At 56.2% G+C, this 21457-nt stretch overlaps 1 protein-coding gene across 2 annotated transcripts; it reads left to right on the top strand.

Annotated features, from left to right (window-relative positions):
• Positions 1–558: 558 nt before the first annotated feature.
• HSPA12B (heat shock protein family A (Hsp70) member 12B) lies at positions 559–21126 on the top strand. 2 transcript variants are annotated; one of them, XM_010378960.2, is made up of 13 exons: positions 559–681; positions 6494–6553; positions 8971–9068; positions 10426–10550; positions 13203–13389; positions 13798–13902; positions 14220–14336; positions 16213–16387; positions 17230–17316; positions 17748–17852; positions 17967–18225; positions 18792–18895; positions 19504–21126. In XM_010378960.2, the coding sequence occupies exons 2-13, from the start codon at positions 6511–6513 to the stop codon at positions 20157–20159; spliced, it is 2061 nt and encodes a 686-aa protein (XP_010377262.2). In that variant the 5' UTR covers positions 559–681; positions 6494–6510; the 3' UTR covers positions 20160–21126. The 2 variants fall into 2 exon arrangements, with proteins under 2 accessions (XP_010377262.2, XP_010377263.2); XM_010378961.2 differs by lacking the exon at positions 8971–9068 and having other exon boundaries at positions 572–681; positions 19504–21116.
• The last annotated feature ends 331 nt before the right edge of the window (positions 21127–21457 follow it).

Raw genomic sequence — 21457 nt, 5'->3', positions numbered from 1 at the left:
TGCCCTCATCCGCGATTCTGCCTCTTTTCTGGCCACTGGGGACCGGGCTAGGGAAACTGAAGGGGCAGCGGGGGTGGGAGGAGAGAGGGTTCTGGGTCAAGGGACTGGCCAGGTCTGGGTCAAGAGACTGGAGGAGTCTGGGGCAGGGAAGTGGAAGGGTCTAGGGCGGGCCCTTCCCCCTCAGCTGTTGGACCCTCGCTAAAGGGGCCGAGGCTGAGCCCCAAGGTGGGCCTGTGGAGGCGGGGCAGGGGAGCCCCTTCGCAGCTGGACCGCAGGAGGCCGACGAAGGTCTGGAATTCCTCTTCCCCTCCCTCCGCCGCCCCCTCTCCCTTCTCCCACCCCCTGGGCTGCTCACGGAGCCGGGGAGGCGCAGGAGGGGCTCAGGGAGGGGCCCTGGACGCGGGACCAGGCTGGGCCCCTCGGCGGAGGCCCGCGCAGGCAGGCCCCGCCCCGGCCTCGCACATCTGGGCCGGGAGCGCGGGCCGACCCGGCGGCGCAGGCGGCGCGGCCATCCGGCCTGGGGGAGGGGGCGGGCGCGCGGGGTGGGCGGTGCGAGGAGGCGGGAGGCCGCAGGGCCGGGCGCACGTCGAGGGCTGCGACCGCCACAGCAGGCAGGGCTAGCGGGCTGCGGGCCCGGGATCGCGGCGGCTGGCCGGGGCTCGAACTGTAGGGAGGGCAGAGGTGAGTTCTGGGGCGGGGGCTGCTGGGCGCCCGGAGTAGAGAAAGGCGCGGAGCTTTGCAGTCCTGGGCTGTCGGCTGAGACCCCACCAAAAACCTCCAGACTCCAGGTGTCTGGTGGGGGCAGATCTGCAAACCCCTCTCTTCAGCGAGGCTGCGGGTTCGGGAAGCCACTTGGGACAGCGACCTTGGGCTCCCACCCGGGCTTCAGGGGACCACCTCCCCTGTCCCTTGCACAGCTGCTCAGAGGCTGAGGCTGAAGAAACTCCTGTGTCTTACAGGCTGGCAGGACTGGTGTGAGCTGAGGCCCGCTCCAGGGAGCCAATTTGGGGGACCTGGTGCCTAGGCCTGAGGTGGAAACTTGGGGGTTGAGGTTATGTGTGTGTGTCGGGGGTGCCTCAGGGGTCCCAGGCCCTGTGGTCCCGAAGTGCAGCAGAGTACCGAGTGATCCAGGTGCCAGGGTCTGAGGCCAGGACCTGGTCTTCCGGGCCAGCTTGAGGTCCAGGTGGGGTGGGTCCAGGTTCCCGCTGGGGCAGTGGAGCCTGTCTGTGAGGCTAGCCTGTGTTGATGAGAGTGGAGGGGAGTGAGCACGAAACTAGGGACTCTCCGGAGAGCAGACGCAGCTCAAGAATCCCAGGAGTGAGGGGTAATGGGGGGCTGTGGGCAGAGCGTGGGAGGGGCTCTGTTGTTTGTGAACTGGCTGCTCCCATGATGAGGACCCAAGGGGGTGCGGCAGGATGTATGGAAAGCAAAGATGAGGACAGGGAGGGGCCATGGGGGGGCATTTCTGTCACTCCCTGCCCCAGCGCAGGATGGGGCAGCCACCTCACTCAGCCATCCATGGTCCCTTCTTCTTAAGGGCTCCTCTCCAGAACAGAGTGGGGCAGCCCTTTGGGTGCCGTTTCTGATCTGTGCTTTGGGCCCTGGTTGGCCCAGTGTGTGGCTTGGAAGAAACGCCTGTGGCCTCACTTAGCCCGCTGACGGAGTCCTGTTCCATTACAGGGCTGGCTGGGTGCTGAGCAGAGAACAGCAGGCGGAAGAGGCAGGGTCCTAGCCAGGAGGGGAGCTATAAGGACTTGGGTGGGCTCTTTGTCTACATAGGCATCATGTGGAGCCCTGAAACCCGGAACACTGTATTCCCATAGTGCTCCTGGGGACATGAGTGCCCAGCTGAAACACCCCACCCAGGAAGAGACCCTCCGAGGATTCTCTATCAGGCAAAGAGTCTGGCCCCTGCAAGGTGGCTCACGCCTGTAATCCTAGCACTTTGGGAGGATGAAGTGGGAGGATCGCTTGAGGCCAGGTGGTTGAGGCTGCAGTGAGCTGTGATTGTGCCACTGCACTCCAGTCTGGGCAATAGAGCAAGACCCTGTCTCAAAAAAGGAGCAGGGGTGGGCGGGGGGGCAGGGTCCATCCTAGGCTATTGTAAGATCAGGGGACACTCTGGGATGGGAGTCTCTGGTTGTGAATTCCTGCTGGGCCACACCCTATCCTAGTCCCCAGTGACTAATAGGCTCTGCCTATTGGGTAGAAGTCAGGGCCAGGGGTCAGGGCGAAGCTGATGATTAGAGGTCAATATGAAGCCAGGAGTTAGGGATCAGTCCATGGGCAGGGTTAGGGATCAGGCTGGGGCCAGAGTTTGGCATGTGCTTGTAGCCAGGAAATGGAGTTCCTTTCTGTGTAAATCAAACTGTCCCACTCAATTACTCTCAAATCCATAGGCACCACCAGTCTGAAATTAGTAGGTCCCTGAAACGGGGGTCAGCCTCCCCTCATTTTCAGCTATGGTCTCTGCCCAGACCTAGGTTTTGGGAGCTGGGCTTGTCCCGTGTTCTGTGGTCAGCATTCTCCTTAAGTGTTTCTGGGTGTGTGTGCTTGCTTGGCAGTCAGCCACCTCTTGGCTTACCTCCACCTCTCGGGGAATCCATGGGATCCTCCTTCTTTAACACATTTTTATTTTATTTTTTTGAGACAGGGTCTCACTCTGTCACCCAGGCTGGAGTGCAGTGGTGTGATCATGGCTCACTGCAGCCTCAACCTTCCAGGCTCAAGCAATTCTCCCACCTCAGCGTCCAAAGTGGCTGGGACTCTAGGCATGCACCACTACACCTGGCTAATATTTGTATCTTTTGCAGAGATGAGGTTTTGCTATGTTGCCCAGGCCGGTCTTGAACTCCTGAGCTCAAGCAATCCACCCATTTTGACCTCCCAAAGTGCTAGAATTACAGGCATGAGCCACCACACGCAGCCTTTAACACAAATTGATTTAGTTCCTACCTCCTTCCTTAAAGAACTCATGATGACTAGAATGCGATTCTCAGTGAGACCAAAATCTCTAACAAGAAAATTCAGAATCCACATCACGAAGGGAAAGAACACTGCTCAAATCTGCCCAACTCCTTGCTTTTATCAACACCTTGCATATCTGGACTTGTTAACATAAGCCCTCTGTGTCACCCATTCTACCAGAAAGGGCACTGAGGCACAGAGATGTGGCATGATGCACTCATGCCAGGTGCCCTAATAGGCTCTTGCCATCCCTGAAACCCCAGCATAGGGGCACTCAGCATATCGCACGAGAGACAGTAGATAACTGGACAAGCTTCCGATAGCTGGGAAAAATATAGGCCCATGGTTTGGATGTGGAATCTAGTGTAGAATGAGGACTCAGAGTATTTTTTTTTTTTTCTTGAGGTGGAGTCTTGCTCTTGTCGCCCAGGCTGGAGTGCAATGGCACGATCTTGGCTCACTGCAACCTCTGCCTCCCGAGTTCAAGCAATTCTCCTGCCTCAGCCTCCTGAGTAGCTGGAATTACAGACATCTGCCACTATGCCCGGCTAATTTTTGTATTTTTAATAGAGACGAGGTTTCACCATGTTGGTCAAGCTGGTCTCGAACTCCTGACCTCAAGTGATCCACCTGCCTCAGCCCCTCAAAGTGCTGGGATTACAGGAGTGAGCCATGATGCCCGGCCCAGAGTCTTTTTTTTTTCTGGTGGTTCTAGGTTGTTTCTCCTCCAGGTATAATAGCCTTAGTCCAGAAAATCCATTCATTCATTTAGCAAAGTGGTTCCCCAGTGCTAAGCACAGAGCCTGGCATGAAGAATCTCGATAAGTGTTTGCTAAAGAATCAGAGCAACATACAAATAGGGCTGCCAGCTCCTCCCTCGAGACCTTGATCCAGTAGTATGCTGGTTAATGTTTTCCAATCAGCTCTGGTAGAGGGATAAAATCCTGATTTGTAGTGCTTGCCAATTTCTGTGGTGTAAATACTCCCAGCCATGACTGATTTCAAGCTACCAATGTGATGTCATTGAATGCAGAATTGGGAAGAGATAGAAATAAACAGCTCACATGAGCTGGCGGGACCCCGCTCAGCATCCCACTCCATCACCCTGAGCTGGGCTCCTGCCCCTGGCTCCTAAGACCCCTCCCCTCCCCTCTCTTTGCTTTCCCTTTTCTCCACAATAGCCAGCTGATATATGCGTGCCCACAACCAGCCCCTATCCTTTTTCTGATTCTGATTCCTGAGCATCCAACTGTGTACCTCCAATGGTACAGAGGACAGCAAGAGTGTCTGGAAATCTCCATGGTGCTGGCCATGCAGGAGAATCCTGGACATACAAGAGTGTGTGGGAGTCCAGGTGTCTGTCCACGGTGGGGCTGGTTTGTGTGAACTGTGTGAGCAAGGGTGTGTGCATGTGTGTATGGGCATGCCAGAGCCAGCTCTGTGTCTGCCTGTGTTCTATAGCAAAACTTTCTGATCGGGCTGCTGGTGACAGAGAGGGAATGGATTGGCCTTGTGTAGCCTCCCCATTTGTTTAGGGGAGCAGCCAGGCCCACCAATGAGAACATAGTGTCAGTGGTCTGCAGACTAGCTGAGAGACACTGTTGAGCAACACTTCTCAAACTTCAATGTGCACCTGAATCACCTGGGAATCTTGTTAAAATAGGCCAGGCATGGTGGCTTACGCCTGTAATCCCAGCATTTTGGGAGGCTGAAATGGGCGGATCACCTGAGGCCAGGAGTTTGAGACCAGCCTGGCCAATATGGTGAAACCCCGACTCTACTAAAAATACAAAAATTAGTGGGGCATGGTGGTGCATGCCTGTAGCCCCAGCTACTTGGGAGGCTGAGGCAGAATAATCGCTTGAACCTGGGAGGTGGAGATTGCAGTGAGCTGAGAACTGAGATTACACCACTGCACTCCAGCCTGGGGACAGAGTGAGACTCTGCCTCAAAAATAAATAAATAAAAATAAAATACAGGTTCTGATTCAGCAGGTCTAGGATGAGGCCTGAGGTTCTGCATTTCTAACAAGCTCCCAGGTGACACCAATGCTGCTGGTCCTCAGCCCACACTTTGAGTAACAAAGCTGTTGATGGTTTGGAATATCCTGCCTATATCCTGGCCCCAGAACTTCATAGACAGGATTGAGTCCCTCCCATCTTAGAAAATAAATATTCTTCCTCACCTCCCTTCAGCTTTAGCACCCTCCAACTACTGCCCTCACATGCATTCTTGATCTCAGCCAAGCTTCTCAGAAATTCTAGCTCAATATGATTGCATCACTACGCTCCAGCCTGGGCAACAGAACAAGACCCCGTCTTAAGAAAAGAAGTTCTAGCTCATGTGACCTCTTGCTCACTCTTCACCTAAGCTTACCTGCCTTAAGCCACTAAAACAGGTGTTTCCAGTCTCATCTGAGGACCTCTTACAGGGATCTAGCTTTACCCATCTCTTGGTACAATCTTCATGAGACCATGGGGCATCTCAATCTCCTTGGCCAGTCCACGTTCCTCTGTTCGGCCTTTAAGTGTAGGTTCTCCTCGTGACAGAGTGACATCCTATCTCAAAACAAACAAATAAAAAAAGAAGGCCAGGTATGGTGGCTCACGACTGTAATCCCAGCACTTTGGGAGGCCGAGGTGGGCAGATCACCTGAGGTCAGGAGTTCGAGACCAGCCTGGCCAACATGGTGAAACCCCGTCTCTATTACAAATACAAAAATTAGCTGGGCATGGCATGCAGCTGTAATCCCAACTACTGAGGAGGCTGAGGTAGGAGAATGGCTTGAACCTGGGAGGCAGAGGTTGCAGTGAGTTAAGATCGCACCACTGCATTCTAGCCTGGGTAACAGAGTGAGACTCTGTCTCAGAGAAAAGAAAAGACAAATTGAGTCATGCCCCCACCCCAGCCTGCCACTTCAAACCTTTCAAGATTTGCTGTTGCCCTTCATATAAAACCAAATCTGAAATAGGGTGCACAGGCCCTACCTGCAGGGTGAGAGCCCAGCCCAGCCCTCCGTCCAGACTTACCATGTCCCCTTCCCATCCCACATTATCCAGCTTTGACCTTCCCAGGACTCAGCAACCCTTGTCATTTCAAAATCACTTGCCTAATTATCATCTCCATCAGACTGTTGGTTTCTAGGGCAGGGACAGTGTCTCTCTGGGTCACTGATATCTCCCAGCACCTGGCACAGAGCAGGCACCAGAAAACATTTAGGAGGATCCTGATTCCAAGAAAGTAAAGCCATTTTTTGAGACAAGCTGGGAACTGTGGGACTTTAGATGAGATTTAAGGAATTACTGTTAATTTCATTGGACATGAGAATGGTGTTTCAATGATGTTGTTGAAAACGTCTTTATCTGTTGGAGAGATGTATTAAAGAGTTCACAGGTGAAACAACATGATGGCTGGGATTTGTTTCAAAGGACTCAAGCCAAAAGTAAACAAATAAAATAAATAAGCATTCAGTGAGGGAACAAAGGGACAAATAAATCCCACTCTGCTTGTCTGTTCCTGTTGACAGCTACAGGGCCTGCAAGGATGTTGGCTGTCCCGGAGATGGGCCTGCAGGGGCTGTACATCGGTAAGAACCCCCACCACTCTGCCCTGCCCCACCACCCATTCACCCCAGCAGGCACTGAGACCCACCTACAGGTTGTCCAATGCACCTCTCCCGCAGAGCTTCCCAACAGCCCTTCTGTGAGTGAGTGTGTGTGTGTGCATGTGTGCAGGGCAAGTCTGTGCTTACTGGTCCCTCCCGTGTGTGCAGGGAGGGTCTGTGTGCAGAGGTTTGTGTATGTTAGTATGTGTGAGTATGTGTGCACACAGGACTTGTCTATTCACAGGACCTCCATGTATATATGAGTGTGGGCTGAGTGCATGTGTGTGTGCCAGGAGGGTCTGTGCACACAGGAGTGTATGCATGTACATGTGTTTTGTTCAGGCGCCGTCCACAGGACCCTGTGTGAGTGTGTCAGTGAGTGTGTGTCTCTGTGGGCAGGTCTCTGTGCACAGAACCTGTGTATGGGAGTATAGTCTGCAAGTGGGCACACATACAGAGAATTCTATGTGTGCATGGAGGGTCTGTGTGCACAGGAGTGTTTGCATGTCCATGTGTTTTGTTCAGGCTGTGTGCACAGGACCCCGTGTGAGTGCATCAGTGAGTGTGTGTCTCTGTGGGCAGGTCTCTGTGCACAGGATCTATGTATGGGAGTATAGTCTGCAGGTGGGCATGCATGCAGAGACTTCTGCGTGTGCATGTGCATCTGCCCAAAGCCTGGTGTGGGAGCAGGCTTGGGTTCTCTGCAGGGGTGGGAGGCCGGAGGCAAGAGGGACACTCCTCAGGAAGTCCATTCACAAAGACCTGGTGGGCTGGGCCCTTCCTTCCTGCCTCCCTTCCCAAGCTCGAGCCACAGCAACTTGGCCTCTCAGGCTGCAGCTGGTGGCAGGGCCAGAGCCTGCCCTGGCTGCCTGAGGAGAGACAGCCCTTGGAATGTGGCCACTTTGTCACTGCCCCTCCAGCACCTCAGACTCTGGCCCTGTCCAGGCGCTTCCCAGAGTCCCCCTCATGCCTGGCCCTTCACCTATGTTCCCAGGTTACCCCCAAGGCCAGGGAGAGTGGAGACCTGCCTGGCAGCACATGGCAGGACTGTGGCTGAGGGAGAACAGGGCCTGCCTGATTTGTCCATGGAGCTTCCTACCAGATCTCACTCTCCCTCCCTAGCCAGCCTCCCTGGCCTGTCCATGGATCTCAAGGCTGCCCCAGTACTCCTCACATGCCCCTTAGCAATGCCCAGTGTGGTGGTGGCAGCTACTGGCCCACACCTGTGGGGGTCCAGCCAGGCAGGCCCTCCTGCCCCATGAGCCGCCTGATCCTTGGAGCCAGGCCTGGGGCTGTCCTCCAGGGCTACTCCACTCCCTCCCACCAAAGGTCCAGCTCAGTCCCAGGCCTGCAAGAGGGTCTTGATGGGCCCTCCTGCCCTGAAATGCTGGCTCAGGGTGTGTGTATATGTGTGGGTGGGGGATGGGAATCAGACTTCCTAATGTTGTGGACACCCCCCGTTCAGGACTGGGCTGTCTTTATGAGTGTGGGAGGAGATGCTTCCCCTCCTGGATCCTCCCCAAGTAGCCAGCTGGGCCTGTCTGTGGCCCTTGTGGGCATGGGAGCTGTGGAGTTCCCTCAAGTCCTGATTAGAACCACGTGGCCCAACTTTAGGGTGGAGGGGAGCAACCCCACCTCCTAGCCAGTTAGGTCTGTAGCCCCACCTTTTTTTTTTTTTTTTTTTTGATACGGAGTCTCGCTCTGTCACCCGGGCTGGAGTGCAGTGGCCAGATCTCAGCTCACTGCAAGCTCCACCTCCCGGGTTTACGCCATTCTCCTGCCTCAGCCTCCGGAGTAGCTGGGACTACAGGCGCCCGCCACCTCGCCCGGCTAGTTTTTTTTTTTTTTTTTTTTTGTATTTTTTAGTAGAGACGGGGTTTCACTGTGTTACCCAGGATGGTCTCGATCTCCTGACCTCGTGATCTGCCCGTCTCGGCCTCCCAAAGTGCTGGGATTATAGGCTTGAGCCACCGCGCCGGGCCTGTAGCCCCACCTTTTGAAGGAGAAGGGCTTCTCTCTCTTCCACTCCCTCCCAGGAGCTCACCTGCCCTATCTCCCCACCCTTCCGTCTCTGGACTGAGTCTCCCTGCCACACAATGCTTTTCTGTCTCTCTCCCCTCCCGCACTGCGTTTCCGAGGGGCCCTAGTGGGGAGACAGTGAGTCCCCAGGGAAAGCATGGGTCACCCGCTAGGGAAATGTTGCTTCTGATAGCAGACCCTCAGCTCCTGCCCCTACGTCATGCGTGTCTTTCCTACACCCCCCAGTCCTCCTCCCCAGCAGACAGCCCCTTGCCTTAGCCCAGCAAGGACTGATGGAGAACCTCTGGGTGCCTGGCTTGGGGTCCGCTGCCATCCCTACCCTGCTTGTGCCAGGATGAACTGCCCTCTCTTCTCTGCAGGCTCCAGCCCGGAGCGGTCCCCAGTGCCTAGCCCACCCGGCTCCCCAAGGACCCAGGAAAGCTGCGGCATTGCCCCCCTCACACCCTCGCAGTCTCCAGTAAGCCTGGAGCAGGGATCAGGTGGTGGGTAGCCTGGGTGGTGTGGACGGGATCGTGCCTGGCAATGTCATGACAGGGCCTGGGCTAGGAAGGAGGAGGGGATGGGGATACCACCATGCCTCTTGTCCCCATACACTCCAGTCATATGCCCCCCAGAAGGATTGGCCTTGGGTGGCCCTGGACTATAAAGGTAACAATTCTACTGAGAAGGTGAGCCCCATGTAACTAACTCCCAACCCCCCCAACACAGGAGGCACCCATAGCCATTGAAGCTGGCCTGGCTGAGGCAAGTGTTCCTCTGAGCATGTGGCTTTTCTAGGTCCCCAGAGCACTGGGCCTCCTGTTGACCACAGTCCACCTTAATCCAAGTCATATCTGAAGGAGAGGAGACATGTTGCTAAAAAAAATAGTCTGGAAACTATTAGCTCGGGCTGGCCATGGTGGCTCACACCTGTAATCCCAACACTTTGGGAGTCTGAGGTGGGCAAATTACTTTGAGCTCAGGAGTTCAAGAACAGCCTGGCCAACGTAACGAAACCCCATCTCTACAAAAAAATATGAAAATTAGCTGGGCGTAGTGGTGCACACCTGTAATCCCAGCTACTCAGGAGGCTGAGGGTGGAGAATTGCTTGAACCCGGGAAGCGGAGATTGCAGTTAGCCAAGATCGCACCACTGCATTCCAGCCTGGGTGACAGAGTGAGACCCGGTCTCAAATAAAAAGGAAACTACTAGCTTGAAGTATCCAGGACACCACCTCCCCACCCCCAAGCTCCCTGGGTCACCCCATCTGGATGACCTTGCCCTGGTGAGCCAGCTTAGGGACCCCCTTATTCTCAGGGAGTCCAGCCCTGGCACAGGAGAAGGCACACATTTCTCTGGAGACATGCACGTGCTCTCTTCTCTCTGCCATAGAATCAGTCTGGTTTGTGTCACTGTGGCCACAAGGAGCAAGAGGGTAAAATATATGCACTGGTCCATGTGCTGTAAAACTGCCTGGAGGAGCAAAATTGCTCCCAGCTGGGCCCAGACTAGTGGCTGCCTATGAAGATGGTGTGAGGTGGGGGTGGGGCTAAGGCAGTCTAGGGGAGGGTGGGCAGAGGCTGGAAGCAGGAAAGCAGGAGCTTGAAACCAACCCTGCCTGGGGCTACCTGAGAGACATGTCCAAGGCTCAGCCTGGAGCCTGGGAGGGCAGAGGAGCCTGAGAAGGTGGGCAGGTGGGGTGGGCCAGGTCCAGGGCTGGTCTGGACCAGTCAGTGGAGGGGAGTGTCTTCCCCATGCAGAGAAAGCATTGGGGTTTGGGGGGGTGGGGGTGTCCCTGCTGGCTGCTTGCTAATTCTAGGTCTTGCACTTGCAGAAGCCCGAGGCCCGAGCCCCCCAGCAGGCCTCCTTCTCCGTGGTGGTGGCCATTGACTTTGGCACCACGTCTAGTGGCTATGCTTTCAGCTTTGCCAGTGATCCTGAGGCCATCCACATGATGAGGTGAGGGTGGCTGGGCTGGGAGAGTGAGGTGGGGTGGGTGGGGAGTTCCTCATACCCAGGGATGAGCTTGCTCCCAAAAGTACTGTCACTGAGACATGGGGGTCTCCTCAGAGGCCCTGCCACCCCTAGTCTGGGGCTCCCCACTGGGGCAAAAGGTTGGAGGATGGGCCCCAGGCCTGGGTCCCTGGCCTCAACTGGAGCAGCTCCCAGCCCTCTGAAAGAAAAGTAAGACTTTGTTTTTAATTTTGAATTTTTTTGAGATATAACTTACAATAAAATATGCAAATCTTTTTTCTTTTCCTTTTTGTTTGAGATGGAATCTCACTCTGTCGCCCAAGCTGGAGTGCAATGGTGCAATCTCAGCTTACTGCAACCTCCACCTCCTGGGTTCAAGTGATTCTCCTGCCTCAGCCTCCCAAGTAGCTGGGACTATAGGCATGCGCCACCATGCCTGGCTAATTTTTTTTATTTTTAGTAGAGACAGGGTTTCACTATGTTGGCCAGGCTGGTCTCAAATTCCTGACCTCAGGTGATCCGCCCGCCTCGGCCTCCCAGAGTGCCTCACAGACATGAGCCACCACACCCGGCCTTTTTTATTTTCTTTCTTTCTTTCTTTCTTTCTTTCTTTCTTTCTTTCTTGCTTTCTTCTTTCTTTCTTTCTTGCTTTCTTGCTTTCTTGCTTTCTTTCTTTCTTTCTTTCTTTCTTTTTTGAGAGACAGGGTCTTGCTCTGTCACAAAAGCTGTGTGCAGTGATCACACCACAAGTGCAGTGGTGTGATCATAGCTCACTGCAGCCTCAAACTCTTGGGCTCAAGCAAGCCTCCCACCTCAGCCTCCTGAGTAGCTAGGACTACAGGCAGCACCACCACACCTGGCTAATTTTTTAAAAATTTTTTTGGAGAGACAGGGTCTCACTGTGTTGCCAGGGCTGGTCTTTAATTCCTGGCCTCAAGTGATCCTCCCACTTTAGCATCCCAAAATGCTGGAATTACAGGCGTGAGCCACCATGCCCAGCCCACAAATATTTTTCTAAGCTTGTAGACAAACACACACATATAAAAACATATATGTGTTTTTTAAAAAAAAGTGAGATATACAGCTTGCTTTGTTTTAAAGCTTCAACACTATTTTGTAGATATTTCATGTTAGTGGCCAGGCGCGGTGGCTCAAGCCTGTAATCCCAGCACTTTGGGAGGCCGAGACGGGCGGATCACGAGGTCAGGAGATCGAGACCATCCTGGCTAACACGGTGAAACCCCGTCTCTACTAAAAAATACAAAAAAACTAGCCGGGCGAGGTGGCGGGCGCCTGTAGTCCCAGCTACTCGGGAGGCGGAGGCAGGAGAATGGCGTAAACCCGGGAGGCGGAGCTTGCAGTGAGCTGAGATCCGGCCACTGCACTCCAGCCTGGGCGACAGAGTGAGACTCCGTCTCAAAAAAAAAAAAAAAAAAAAAAAAAAGATATTTCATGTTAGTACATACAAAGCTACCACTTTCTTTGAACGGTTGCCTAGTATTCCATAGTACAGATGTGTCATAATTTATCCATTCCCCTATTGACAGTTTTAGGGGTTTTTTCCCTCCTCTCATTTTTCACTGTTACAAAAATGCAGCTGTAATATCCTTCTATGAAAACTTGTGCTGCAATCTCTATGGGGTAGATTCCTACAGGTGATTCCTAGGTCCAACATCTCAAATAAAAAACAAGAAAATGAAAGTTCTAAGGGTTGAGTTGACAAGTCACACAGTTGTTATGAAAGACATGTTTCAAAAATTCATTCAGATGTTGGTGGGTTTTGTGTGAACACTCCCTTTGGGACCTCAAGACCCCAGTCCTCTGAATGTGTCCTAGAGGGTTGGCAGGCAGTAGGTAAAGCTATAGGAGACCTCAAAGCTCTCAACCCACACTGGGATGGGAGGTAAGAGGGGCTTCTCCAGGCCTGGAGACTGGACGGAAGATTGAATGGAGAGACAGACGGACAGGTAACTGTTCCCAAAATACATGGGACTTGAGCTTCGTGAGATTGGACTGTCCTTCCTTCTGCATCACAGGAAACCCCAAAGGCTCCGGGCACTTACGGCCCTCTAGGAGCTGTAGGACATCCCAGATGTCTTGCTCATCAACACACACGGCTGAGGCCATGCTGGGGCTAAGGACACATCCAGGAACACTATCTCTGTCCTGTGGAGGTGAAAGTCACAGGAAATAACTGGGGGACATCCCGGCGTCCTCCTAAGCCCTCTCTTCCCACCAGACACCAAGCCCCTAACATCTCTAGATGTGTCCCTAACATCTCTAGAACCGACCTTCTCTCACCTGGATGGCTGCAATATACTCCTCCTTGGTTTCCTTTCTCCATGCTCTCTTCCCTCCATTCTGTTGCTCCATGGGAGCCAGTGACCTTTATTTCTAAAGGCAAATGTGGTCATACCTCTTCGCTACTTAAAATCCACGAAGACAGAATTCTGAATGGCCTTCTGTGCTCTTCATGATCTCACCTTAGCATTCTTGTATTTTCTCCTGCTGCCTATCCAACCGACCCATAGCTAGTTCTCCCTGCTCTTTCACATCTGTAAGTTTTTGCACATGCTGTTCCCTCTGCCTGGATTCCCACCCAAGTAGGGTTGCACTGACGGCCCTGTGCCTCCGCAGGAAATGGGAGGGCGGAGACCCGGGCGTGGCCCACCAGAAGACCCCGACCTGCCTGCTGCTGACCCCGGAGGGCGCCTTCCACAGCTTTGGCTACACCGCTCGCGATTACTACCATGACCTGGACCCGGAAGAGGCGCGGGACTGGCTCTACTTCGAGAAGTTCAAGATGAAGATCCACAGTGCCACGGTGAGTCACAGGGCTCCAGACAGGGAGGCGGGGCCAGCATTGAAAAGGGCAGGACTAATGGGGGGCTGGGGCAAAACCAAAACGCGTGAGGACCGACCCGTTGGAGTCGTGGCTTGAGAGGCGGCAGAGCTAAAGGGAGACGTCGGACTCCAGTGTGGGCGGAGCTCAGAAATGACACAAGTGGAGGTGGGGCTAATGTGGGTGGGGCTAATAGTGAAGCTGGGGTTGCGGGAGGGGTGGGACTAAGGAGAGGGGCTGGGACAGAGCTAATGTCAGATTGGGGCTAGAGTGGGATGGTGTTAAAGAGGTGGGGAAGCTCCAGGAAACGGGGCGATTTTAAGAGCGAGGTCGTCAGGAAATGAGTGCCGAGCTGAGGCCTCCTGCAGAGCCGCCCTGTGTCCCTGCCAGGATCTCACCTTGAAGACCCAGCTAGAGGCAGTAAATGGAAAGACGATGCCCGCCCTGGAGGTGTTCGCCCATGCCCTGCGCTTCTTCAGGGAGCACGCCCTTCAGGTGCGCTGCGGCCCCACCTCTGCCGACTGTCGCAGGGACCCCCTCTTGTCCCCTCATCCGAAACCGCTCCCCCATTCCGTCCCCGACATTGGATGGGTAGCCACCGCCGGAAGTCAGAGGTCATCTTCTCCAGTACCCTCCTCCCTTTTTGTCTGGTAGAGCCTGCACCAAGCCATACTGATGGGAGGGGGGCTGATTCTTCCAACTCTGCTGGGAAGTCCTTCCTGTGGTTTGATTAGTACCTCCAGCTCCGCGGAGGGCTGAAGACCACACTCCCTCCAAGCCAGCTTTTCTCTGACTGCCCCCTCCTGCACCAGGAGCTGAGGGAGCAGAGCCCATCGCTGCCAGAGAAGGACACTGTGCGCTGGGTGTTGACGGTGCCTGCCATCTGGAAACAGCCGGCCAAGCAGTTCATGCGGGAAGCTGCCTACTTGGTGAGGATGTGCAAATGGGTCAGAGAACACTGCTGAGGAAGGCCCGGGCCTGCCCCCGTGCCTGCATGCACCCCACCACCCTTGAGACCACAGAGTCATTGTGGAAAGAACTTCAGCCTGCTCCTGCTGGGAGTTTGTAGGGTTGCTCCCCCCAGGAGAGGGAGTGGGCCCGCAGGAACAGGGGACAGAGGGACAAGAGGCACAGCCCAGGCTAGTGTAGACAGTGCCTTAAGTCAGGTGTCCTAGAAGCAGAGCCCAAGATGGAGAGTCTTATACTTGAGGTCTATTGAAGAAGGGTTGTCAGGAGAAAGGCAAGGGAGGGAGGCGGGACAGGAGAAGGAGCTATGAAGGATGTGGTCTTAGCTAGAGTCTAGCCTCAGGTTTAGCCTCAGCTAGATCCCATGGGGAGCTGCAGAGGGAGAACTGTAGCACAGAGCTGGGGCCAGCTTCTTGCACATCCGTATCGGTCTGTCACTGGTTCTGGGGGAATGGGAGGGACACCTCTCCAAGTGAGGCCATTCCCATTCAGCTGAGGGCCGTTATCCAGAGGAGGTAGCAGCTGTGAGCCAATAGCAGCCAACACTCACAGTGGCAGGCAGGGCACCTAAAACATTCACTTGGCATCAGTATTTTCCGGGACACCCCCACCACCCCCCACCTTTGTTGGTTCTTGAGCAGGGGAAATAGGACTATGAAAGTATAAAGGGAGGCGATTCTGGCCAGTGCATACAGGTCTTCCTACCACTGAGATGCTCAAAGGTCTAGAGCAAGGAGTTGGGGGCTCCATTGGAGACAGAGAGGGTATAGCCTCAAGACTCATTGCTTGGTCCTAATCCTGGAGCCTTGAATACAGACCCTAGGCTGTCCAAAAGGGATCTCAAGCCTGCCTGTAGACACCCTGGAGGGGCCCCCAATCCTCCCATACCTATGGGCCAGGCATGACCCAGGGTCAGGTCTGTAGATGGCTACCCTTTTCACTGGAAGGAGCTAACTCTGAGCACAGTGGACATACCTGTGCAAGGATCAGAACAGAAGCAAGGCTGTCCCCAGCCGGAACAAACACCTGCTCCCCCAGCATCCCCTTACCTATTTCCCCACCCCCTTTCCTCTCACACTGTTCCCTGGCCGCTCAGGAAAGTCTGGCCCTGGGTAGAAAGTCTCCATTCACATCCTTATCCCTCTTCCCTATCTGGTCAGAATCTGGGGAACCCTACAAAACCATGACGTACTTCCCACAGGGATCCCCTGCCCTGATGAAGGAAATAACTCCAGATCTCAAGTGTTTTTCTCCACCCAACTGGCCTGTCTTGTTGCCTGGAATTTCAGCTTCCTTCCTGCTGTATCAGATTCCCTGGGAACAAAGTTCTCCTGGGAATGGGGTGGCCTATGGCTACCGTCTGACACCAGCCTGGTGGAGAAACAGGGTTCAGTGAGCTAAAAGGGCTCCCCACCATCTCCTCTGAGCCACCACACCCCCCACATTGTGCTAGAGTCTCTGCCAGCACCCCCAGCCAGCGCTCAGCTGGCCACTTGCACCTGTGAAGGGGAACCTTGCTGCAGCCCTGCTATCTTGGGAAGTTTGAAGGGACACATCCCAGGGGTTCTAGGTCTGCATTCTGTCTAGAGCCTTTTCCTGCTGGGCAACTCCTTCCCCATCTTTGTCCAAGACTATTCCCTCCCCAGCCTGGTCACAGTGTAGCTATGAGGCAGCTCCAAATTTGTGCAGCACAGAGGGGCCTGAGAGGCCTAACACGGGTGGGGTGTGATGGAGGAGGAGGTGGGAGCCCCCACAGGCCCGTGGTTCCCCACCTCCCGGTGCCATCTTAGGTGTGACAGCCCACAGTGCCGCCTGACCCTGCCCACCACCCATCCCCAGGCTGGACTAGTGTCCCGAGAGAATGCAGAGCAGCTACTCATCGCCCTGGAGCCTGAGGCTGCCTCGGTATACTGCCGCAAGCTGCGCCTGCACCAGCTCCTGGATCTGAGTGGCCGGGCCCCAGGTGGTGGGCGCCTGGGTGAGCGCCGCTCCATCGACTCCAGCTTCCGTCAGGGTGAGCTGCCCCCAGGGACACCACCCACCCTTGGAGGGTCAGAGGGTTACTGAAGCCAGAAGCTCAGCCATGTCTAGTATGAAGGGGAGGGGGTCCCCACCCCGGAGAAGCCCAATTTGAGCAGGCAGAAACATGCCTGGTGCAGCCCGTCTGAGGGAGGGAGGCACAGCCCTGCCCAAGGGCAACCTCGTCTCAGGGTGGGACATGTCCTACCTGGGGGAACCCAATCTCAGGGTGGAGATTTCACCTTGCCCTAGGGGAGCAAGGTCTGAGGAGGGCAGGACTCTGCCCAGCCCTGAGTCTGAGGGTCAGGGGAGACACAGCCTACCCCGGGAGGAAATTGCTGGGGTACTGACAAAGGAAGAAGTCAACCCATTGCATCAGCTGTCCCCTTCACTCCCATCATCCTCCCTGACACACATCAGCCCCAAGCTCCTGCTGCCAGGACCAGGCACCGAGGCCAAGGACAGCTATGGTCATCCTCCCAAATGCCATCTCCCAGGGCAGGGAGAAGCCCTAAGTCCTGAGTCCCCTCTGAGACTCCAAGGACACCTACTGCCTCCACTCCTCCAAACCCTCTAACCCTGATTTTGCCATGACCTGAGACCTCCTGGGTTAAAGGAAGGCCCTGTGTCCATAAATACTTCCCCCCTCAGCTGTTGGATACAGGGTGGGAGTTTGGGGTTCAGGATTGCCCTCTCCCAGTCAGGAGCAGGTTGGAGTTTCAGGAGCACTGGTTGCTCCCAGTGCCCATGGAGGGCCTGGGCAGGAGGATGGGAGTTGAACGCCATAGCTGGAGCACCTCCTTCTAATCTCACTCCCTGCTGTCTCCTGACCCCCAGCTCGGGAGCAGCTGCGAAGGTACCGCCACAGCCGCACGTTCCTGGTGGAGTCGGGTGTAGGAGAACTGTGGGCAGAGATGCAAGCAGGTAGGGGGAAAGGGGGATGGAGAGTTATCCTTGGCCCCTACCGGGCACCATATACTGATGGGGGGAAGGGCATGTTTGCAAAGCCCGTCTCTTCCTCCTCCATCCGCTGTACCTAACCTGGCCGTCCCCTCACAGTCACCCGCACCCCCACCCCACTCACAGCGGCGCCCCTAACTCCCACTCCTCCAGGGGATTCTCCGCGGACGCTCGGGTGGAGTTGCAGAGCCTCTGGAACCATTTCTCCCCCACACCCTGCGCCCATATGTGGTGGTCTGAGGTTCAAGCACCTGAAGCCCCTCACGTCCCTCCCCCGACCCTGCAGACAGGCCTTGGGACCCGGGTCAGGGCTGGAGGCTGGGCGGGGCTGGAGGGGGCGCAGGGCTGAGGGTGCGAGGCCGCCCACGAGTGTGTGCCCACGCTCACCGCCACAGGAGACCGCTACATGGTGGCTGACTGCGGCGGAGGCACCGTGGACCTGACGGTGCACCAGCTGGAGCAGCCCCATGGCACCCTCAAGGAGCTCTACAAGGCATCTGGTGAGTAGCCAGGCGGCATCCCGGTACCCAGCGCGGCCCGGGCCCCGGCCCCGCCACTGCCCCCTGGCAGCTGGGTGAGCGCTGACGCCCCCTCCGCCCCCTGCTCCACCCCAGGGGGCCCTTATGGCGCGGTGGGCGTGGACCTGGCCTTCGAGCAGCTGCTGTGCCGCATCTTCGGTGAGGACTTCATCGCCACCTTCAAAAGGCAACGGCCGGCAGCCTGGGTAGATCTGACCATCGCCTTCGAGGCTCGCAAGCGCACTGCTGGCCCGCACCGTGCAGGGGCGCTCAACATCTCGCTGCCCTTCTCCTTCATTGACTTCTACCGCAAGCAGCGGGGCCACAACGTGGAGACCGCTCTGCGCAGGAGCAGGTGGGTCCCGGGCCCGCGGGCTCAGGCAGGGTTTGCCGACCCGGAAATGACTGTGCACGAGAGGGTCCCGGGCCCCAAGGAACGGTGGGGGGTCTGCCTGATTCATCCCACATATACACCAAGCCAGCAGGGTGTCGGGGTGGGGCGGCGGGGAGCAGCGAGTGAGTGCCCCAGCCCAGCAGGCTCCACCCACGGAATCCGCAGCCCGAACTGGGGCAAGAGAGAGAATCATGGCGAGGAGGCGGCAATGACTGGTCTCCCAGCCTTCTCTACACCCGCATCCCCGGCGCTGCCAGCCCATGCTCCTTGGCTTCCCTGCACCAAAGCAAGGGGAGGCCTCTCCGAGGACCTCGTACCCGGAACCTGGAGCAGGCTGGCAACTAAATCCTGACTGAGTAGGGTGGGGTTAAGGGCTCACATCCAGCAGTCCTCTAGACACCACGTGCAGTCGGTGCCCAGGCACTTCTGCCTGGTGGCAGAGGTAGAGAATAAGAACCACGGACCCCAAACTGGGGCAAGCAGCTGGGCCCTGACCGATAGGTCTGTGCCCCTTTCACCACCAACAGCGTGAACTTCGTGAAGTGGTCCTCACAGGGGATGCTCCGAATGTCTTGTGAAGCCATGAACGAGCTCTTTCAGCCCACAGTCAGCGGGATCATCCAGCACATAGGTGAGCACCTGAACTCGGTCCTCCACCCGCCCCCACATAAAACAAATGCGGAATATTCCCCCCCCACCAATCAGTGCCTAGAAATCTCCACACATCCATACACTGGGATGAGACCTAGAATCATCTAGAACACCTGGAGGATGAAGTGATGATTAAGAGTGGTGATTAAGAGCTAGGGGGTTGATATGTAGTCTTGCCAAGGCAAAAAACCTCTGGTGCCTCAGTTTCCCCATTTATAAACTGGGGTAATAGTATTGGGTTCTCAAAACGTTATCACAGGGATAAAATGAGCTGAAGTATCTACAGTGAGCATAATGTCTTGCACACAACGTCTAGGTGTTTAATACGTGTAAATGCATATCCTTATCTCTTGTTCTCCACGTCGTGGTGGGAGAGAAGTGGGGAGCGTGAGTGTTGGGGAGGCAAAGCCCTCGAGGACTCGCGGGAGCTCTCAAAGAAAGTGCTCAAATGGCTACTCTCTAGTTGCCAGGCGGGTACGGGCTAGGGAGGGGAGGCGCCGGTGGCCGCCTAGTGGTGGCCTCAGTGACTCTCTCTCCCCCGCCTTCTCCTCCGCCCCCTTCACCCGCGTCTCCTGTCCTGTACCGCAGAGGCGCTGCTGGCACGGCCGGAGGTGCAGGGTGTGAAGCTGCTGTTCCTGGTGGGCGGCTTCGCCGAGTCAGCAGTGCTGCAGCACGCGGTGCAGGCGGCGCTGGGCGCCCGCGGTCTGCGTGTCGTGGTCCCGCACGACGTGGGCCTCACCATCCTCAAAGGCGCGGTGCTGTTCGGCCAGGCGCCGGGCGTGGTGCGGGTCCGCCGCTCGCCGCTCACCTATGGCGTGGGCGTGCTCAACCGCTTTGTGCCTGGGCGCCACCCGCCCGAGAAGCTACTGGTTCGCGACGGCCGCCGCTGGTGCACCGACGTCTTCGAGCGCTTCGTGGCCGCCGAGCAGTCGGTGGCCCTGGGCGAGGAGGTGCGGCGCAGCTACTGCCCGGCGCGTCCGGGCCAGCGGCGCGTGCTCATCAACCTGTACTGCTGCGCGACCGAGGATGCGCGCTTCATCACCGACCCCGGCGTGCGCAAATGCGGCGCGCTCAGCCTCGAGCTTGAGCCCGCCGACTGCGGCCAAGACACCGCCGGCGCGCCTCCCGGCCGCCGCGAGATCCGCGCCGCCATGCAGTTTGGCGACACCGAAATTAAGGTCACCGCCGTCGACGTCAGCACCAATCGCTCAGTGCGCGCGTCCATCGACTTTCTTTCCAACTGAGGGCGCGCCGGCGCGGTGCGAGCGCCCTCTGCCCGGCCCCGCCCTCTTTCGGTCCCCGGGCCTGCGGAGCGGGGTGGGGCAGGGGAAACGATGGTTCTGCTGTGTGCGCCTCTTTCCCCGCCCTCCGGCCCCGGGGAGATGAGGTCATGGCAGGGTGGGTGGGGACACACCCAGAGACTGGCTTTGGGATTGGGCCCTTGTCCGCTGACTGCCAGGCTGAAGGAACCCGCCAAGGACTGAACGGGTAAGGGTGACTGAGAAGAGGTTTGCAAGACAGAGCGCGCAGCCCTGCAAGTGGCAAGTGACCCCGAAGGAAGAACGCAACAGAAGATGGAGTCCTGGTCTGAACTTAGGCGAGTAGGGGTGGGGGTGGGATGGCAGGAGGAGCCGCAAGAGGAAGGTTGTGCAGGGTCTGGACCTGCAGGGCTGGAGTTCACTCATTGATGGACCCAGCCTGAACCGGGAGGCAGGCAGAGGAACCTTGTGCTGTAAGAAAGTGACTGGAAGTGGACTCCAGAGGGACAGGTGTGGTAGCACAGTCCTGGTGTGGTGCTGACCACCCAAATATGACTGTGAATTGTAGAAAGGGCAGTAGATCTCTAATGGGGAGGTGGGAACATTATTATGATGGAGGCAATTATGAGGGGATATGAGGGTAGCATTTCCTTCTAGACAAAACACCCATCTGGGAAGGCCCCAAGGGCAGCTTATGAAGGACCCCACTTGCACCCCACCCCAGCCATGGAAGGACAGCTGGAGGGTGGATGAGGAGGCCAGAGGGAGCACTGAGGGGTGGTCCCAGCTCTGCTATTGACTCGGTGTGCCTTTAGGACATTCTCTGACCGCCCATGGGCCTCAGTTTCCCAAAATGTGAAATGTCAGGCACTTCCCTCCAACTGTGACATGCAACAGCCCCACCTGCCTGAGAGCCCTGAGGTGACAATAAAACATTTATGCCCAAGGGGAAGCCATAGCCTGCTGATATGGCGTGGAGACCCTAATAATGGGAGGAGTGTAGGGGTTCCGGGTGCTATAGAGAGAAGGGAGAAAGCTTTCAGCTGTGCATAGGGAACTGACCAGAAGGGGGTGCTGCTGTCTCCCCATCAAGCATCCCAAACAACTCCACTGCTTAAGACCTCTCTTGCCTACATGAGGTCCCTCCCTCCTCATTCAAACTAATTGTCTTGGCAGCCAGCTTCTGGCCTAAAATGCCACCACCTGTGCATACCTCTTGTGGGGCTAGGTGGTATAATACCACGCGGCGCCCCTGCCTCCTGAAAGAGTGAATCTCCCCAAGT

Source organism: Rhinopithecus roxellana, chromosome 13, assembly GCF_007565055.1.
Source record: "Rhinopithecus roxellana isolate Shanxi Qingling chromosome 13, ASM756505v1, whole genome shotgun sequence".
Classification (NCBI taxonomy): Eukaryota; Metazoa; Chordata; class Mammalia; order Primates; family Cercopithecidae; genus Rhinopithecus; species Rhinopithecus roxellana.
This window is presented reverse-complemented; position numbering and strand designations above follow the sequence as displayed.

Bases quoted from the DNA above. Each gene is read 5' to 3' on its own strand.
- HSPA12B (XM_010378960.2), top strand. From the start codon at position 6,511: ATGTTGGCTGTCCCGGAGATGGGCCTGCAGGGGCTGTACATCG. The intron at 13,903-14,219 runs GTGCGCTGCGGC...CTCCTGCACCAG, and splicing joins TCAGGGAGCACGCCCTTCAG to GAGCTGAGGGAGCAGAGCCC. The intron at 18,896-19,503 runs GTGAGCACCTGA...CCTGTACCGCAG, and splicing joins CGGGATCATCCAGCACATAG to AGGCGCTGCTGGCACGGCCG.